Source organism: Octodon degus, unplaced genomic scaffold (assembly GCF_000260255.1).
Source record: "Octodon degus isolate 3935 unplaced genomic scaffold, OctDeg1.0 scaffold00001, whole genome shotgun sequence".
NCBI classification, from domain to species: domain Eukaryota; kingdom Metazoa; phylum Chordata; class Mammalia; order Rodentia; family Octodontidae; genus Octodon; species Octodon degus.
This window is the reverse complement of record NW_004524577.1, coordinates 1,157,289-1,161,350: the sequence shown is the minus strand read 5'-3', so window position 1 is coordinate 1,161,350 and position 4,062 is coordinate 1,157,289. Positions and strand designations below refer to the sequence as shown.

Genomic DNA, 4,062 nt, shown 5'->3' with positions numbered 1-4,062 from the left:
AGGAGGAGAAGGAAGAGGAGGAGGAGGAAAAGGAGGAGAAGAAGGAGGAGGAGGAGAAGGAGGAGGAGACGGAGGAGGAAGAAGAGGAGGAGGAAGAGGAGGAGGAGGAAGCAGAGGAGGAGAAAGAGGAGGAGGAGAAGACGGAGGAGAAGGAGGAGGAGACAGAGGAGGAAGAGGAGGATGGAGTGTGGTGCTTATGCGCCATGAGAAAGCACTCGGCCGCAAGGAAGAACGGCATCCTGACGCACACACGCAGCGAAACGCACAGAGCTGAAAGCCTGGAGTTGGGTGAAATGCGTCAGACACCGCAGGACTAGCACCACCACCCTCTCACGCATGGGAGTTAAAAAGGCCAGCAAGTGGGGATTACCGCAATCCCAACTATGTGGAAGGCTAAGGCAGAGGTTATAAGCTTGAGACCAGCCTGAGCAACACAGTAAGACCTCATCTAAAAGAAAAAAAAAAAAAATGCTCATCTCAATGTAGAACAGTAATTACTAAAAGTTGTCAAGGATGGTGTGGATCAAATAAGACTGGGTTGATCTGTGACCACCCTAAGCATATATTAAAATATCACCATGAATCCCATTAATTTGTAAAATTAGTACATGTTACTAAAACATGTAAGCCAGACCTATAATCCCAACTCTGGGAGGCTGAGGCTGCAAGAGGGAACATTTCAGGCAAGTGAGACCCTGCTTCAAAATAAAAATGTGAAAGGGTTAGACATAGTCCCACATGCCTATTGTAATCCCAGCACTCAGGAGGCGAGGCCGGCAGACCTCTGTGAGTTTGAGGCAGGCTGGGCTATGCAGTAAGTTCAAATAGGATTCTGTTGAAAGAAAGGAAAGGAAGGAAGGAAGGAAGGAAGGAAGGAAGGAAGGAAGGAAGGAAGGAGAAAAAGAAAGAAAGAGAGAGAGAAAAAAAAGGGAGGGGGAGAGGGAGAGAGGAGAGGGACAGGAGAGAGAATGGCTCATTGCTCATTGCGGCCTTGGACTCAATTCCCGATATTTATGTGGCAGAAGAGCTAGGAGGAAGAGTTGGAAGCAGAACAAAAGCTCACAGCTGTTTTTGTACCACAACATTTAGTAGATGTTGTACTTTAAAAGGTTAAAAAAAAAAAAAAAGCCCCGCCACTTGTGCAGCCTCCGCTTGGCACCGAAGGACCCTACCAAGGAGCCTGCTTGTTTGGCACCTGATTTACTTCCTAAATAAAAGCAGTGTCCACCAAAAAAAAAAAAAAAGTTAAAAAAGGAACATGGCTTTACTGCAAGACTATGCGTGTGGAATTTCTTCAAGAAACAAAAAGCAAGCTGTTGACAGACAATTTGGCAGAAAGGCACAAAGACCCTGCCTGGCAATGAACGTCAGACTCCGTTCCCATCCAAGATGTCCAGCCGCTTGGAAGGGGCCAGCAGGCGCCCCCGGAATCCCGCGTGGGACTGCCGCTTACTCACGTGGTGGCAGCGAGGTAAAGGGCCAGGCAGCGGTAGCTCTCCTGTCCCAGACGCAGCATGACAAATGACGCTGCTCCCTCTAGGTAGAAGGAAATTAAGATGACCTTATAGTAACCAAATTTCTTCAGCCAGGGCCAGATGATGAGTACGAGGCCCTGAAACGCGAGCAGACAGACACGCCGGTAAGAAGGGATCCCGCATGCTACGCTGCCTTCTCCCTGCATGGCAAGTGTGCGCATCACAAAATAAAACTGCTCTGAGCGACAGTATCAACTGGAACACGCAACCGCCAACATCCCGACTAAAGATGCTGTTATCCATATGCAGCCAAAAATTGACTACGAAAATTAATATTCTATAAGTAATAAACTGCTATTCTTTTCAGTATAACAAATAAACCATGAAATGGTTTCTCCTTATTTTTTTATTTCACACTTAGAGATTTTACTAAAACTGGACATAGGAAAAAGATCAGTCACTTAGAACAGCCATTGCATCATGGTGAAGCGAAAGTTTCAATTAAAAAAAGAAAACTGGGCCAGGATTTAGCTCAGCAGCACAGTGCCTGCCCAGCAAGTGCAGGGTCCTGAGGCTGGGCACCAAAAAGAAAAAAAAAAAAAAAGGCTTTAAAGACTCAAACTAAAAAAATTCAAATTTAAAGCCCAGAATTCACCTAGCACATAGTAGGTGAAACAAATATTTATTGAATGAATAAAAATCTCAATCTTCTCACTGTGCTATAAATCTGAAATGTACTTTTTACCTAAAACCGAAAGTAAAGAGATTGCAATTCGATCTACTTTTCTTCTGGTTGTACATTCTGCCTAACCTTACATATTTTCATAATTCTAATAGCTCAGGTTTAGGCCTTTTCCTCCATTTCTTGCTGCCAATGAAAAAGTTCATTGCTCCGCACCGAAAGACTTGTGCTAAATATATGTATGTGCATTAACAAAAATCAGAAAATACTCGTTTTCAATTTTAAAAAGCACGTTGTTTAGCCTGAAAAGTCTTCAGTAACCAAATGTATGTACATTGCAATTAGAAAAGAAATTTTAATAATAGAAGTCCAACACATATGTGCATTGAGAAACAAGATTTTTTTGCCCTTGACATGTTCTGGCTTATGTGTCCATTTCGAGGAACAAGAGCTCATTTTCTGGATATCAGGAACAAGGCTATGTGATGGCTGCAGTTCAAGGCATTTGCTAAGACTTTTATGACAAAAAATACACGAAACAGCCCAACAAGTCCAGCTATGTTCTTGCGATCCGGTCATAAAGCAGCGCATCTCCACATGTCCAAACGAAGCTGCTGCTTCTCGCATCTAATATGTAAATACGCAAAATCCAGGAAGCTGGCCGGTGCAGGCAAGCGCGGGAGGCGGGAGGGGAAGGAAGGCTTCCGACCTCGGGTGCCCGAGGCCAGACTTCGCCCGCCCCTTCCAACCAGCTCCGCGGGACAGGCTGCCGCGCAGGCCTCTGCTCTCCCCGCGCCTCGCTCAGCGCTCGCCGCAGGGTTCGCTCTGGCGGGGAGCTGCAGCCCTGCTCCCACCTCCACCTAGCCCCTGCCCAACCCAGTTACTCAGTCGCTGCGCCTTGATTTTCTTGCGTCCAGCACGCCAAAAGACGCGAGCCAGTGGCGAGCGCTGATACAAATTCACGGAAGAAAATTAGAAGTCTGCCTCTACTTTTACTGAAATAAAGTCCTCGCAAAGTAGGGCTCTGGCTCCTGGCTCCCGTGTGCATCTGCGCCCAGCGTGTCCCAGCGTGAGCGCGGGCAAGCCCACGCCAGAGCAGCGCGAATCACAGCAAAGAGGGGCGCGGCGCTGGGCCCTTAGCCTGAGAGCTGTCTGCAGCGTGGACTGCTGGACACACGCAGCGCTAGTGCGCCTCGTGTTGATTTGAGCCATTCTGAAAACACTGCAGGCCCTCACCCACGTAATCCTCACAGTAATCCCAGCAGGGAGGTCACATTTTCATTCTCATCTTACAGATAAAGATGCTGAGACACTAAGAACCTGAATGTCTGACCCAGGTCCACACTGCTAATCTCGGGGAGATTCCTGCCTCTCCGGGGAGGGCGAGACGTGGAAGAGTGACAGGCATTTGAACAGTGTTAGAGGAAAAGATGACGCACTTGTTCATTCTCTTCTCCTTCCACTGACCCAGCTCCTCAAAAGGAAGGCTACGAGGTCAGACCCAGAAAATGAGAATATGGTGCTTACCCCCAAGAGTTAGAGTACTAACGTGAATTTACCAAATAAGTGGCATTAATAGGTTTTAATGGGTTGCTACTTTTTGACATAAAAATTCAAGCAAATATTACTTTTCTAGAAATTAAGAATAAATTTAAGCCCAACCCAAGTAACTGAGTAACAAGATCCTTTCTCAAAAGTGAAAAGGGCTGGGGATGTAGCTCAGTGTGAATGCCCTGGGTATTATCAGCATCCCTAGTACCAGAGAGAGAGAGAGACAAACAGAGACACAAAGGCAGAGATAGAGAGACAGGAGACAGAGACAGAGAGGCAGAGACGGAGAGGCAGAGACAGAGACACAGAGCAGGAGAGAGACAGAGACAGAGAGGCAGAGACGGAGAGGCAGAG

General features: G+C 46.9%; 1 protein-coding gene across 3 annotated transcripts in view; it reads right to left on the bottom strand.

Annotated features, from left to right (window-relative positions):
• The window catches only part of LOC101578815 (transmembrane protein 180), a 51,564-nt gene that overhangs the window by 29,257 nt on the left and 18,245 nt on the right, over window positions 1–4,062 (bottom strand). For all 3 annotated transcript variants that reach the window (XM_004623118.3, XM_023713796.1, XM_023713845.1), the window contains one exon: window positions 1,458–1,612. In XM_004623118.3, coding sequence (XP_004623175.3) covers window positions 1,458–1,612 — 155 coding nt within the window. The remainder of the gene's footprint in view (window positions 1–1,457; window positions 1,613–4,062) is intronic.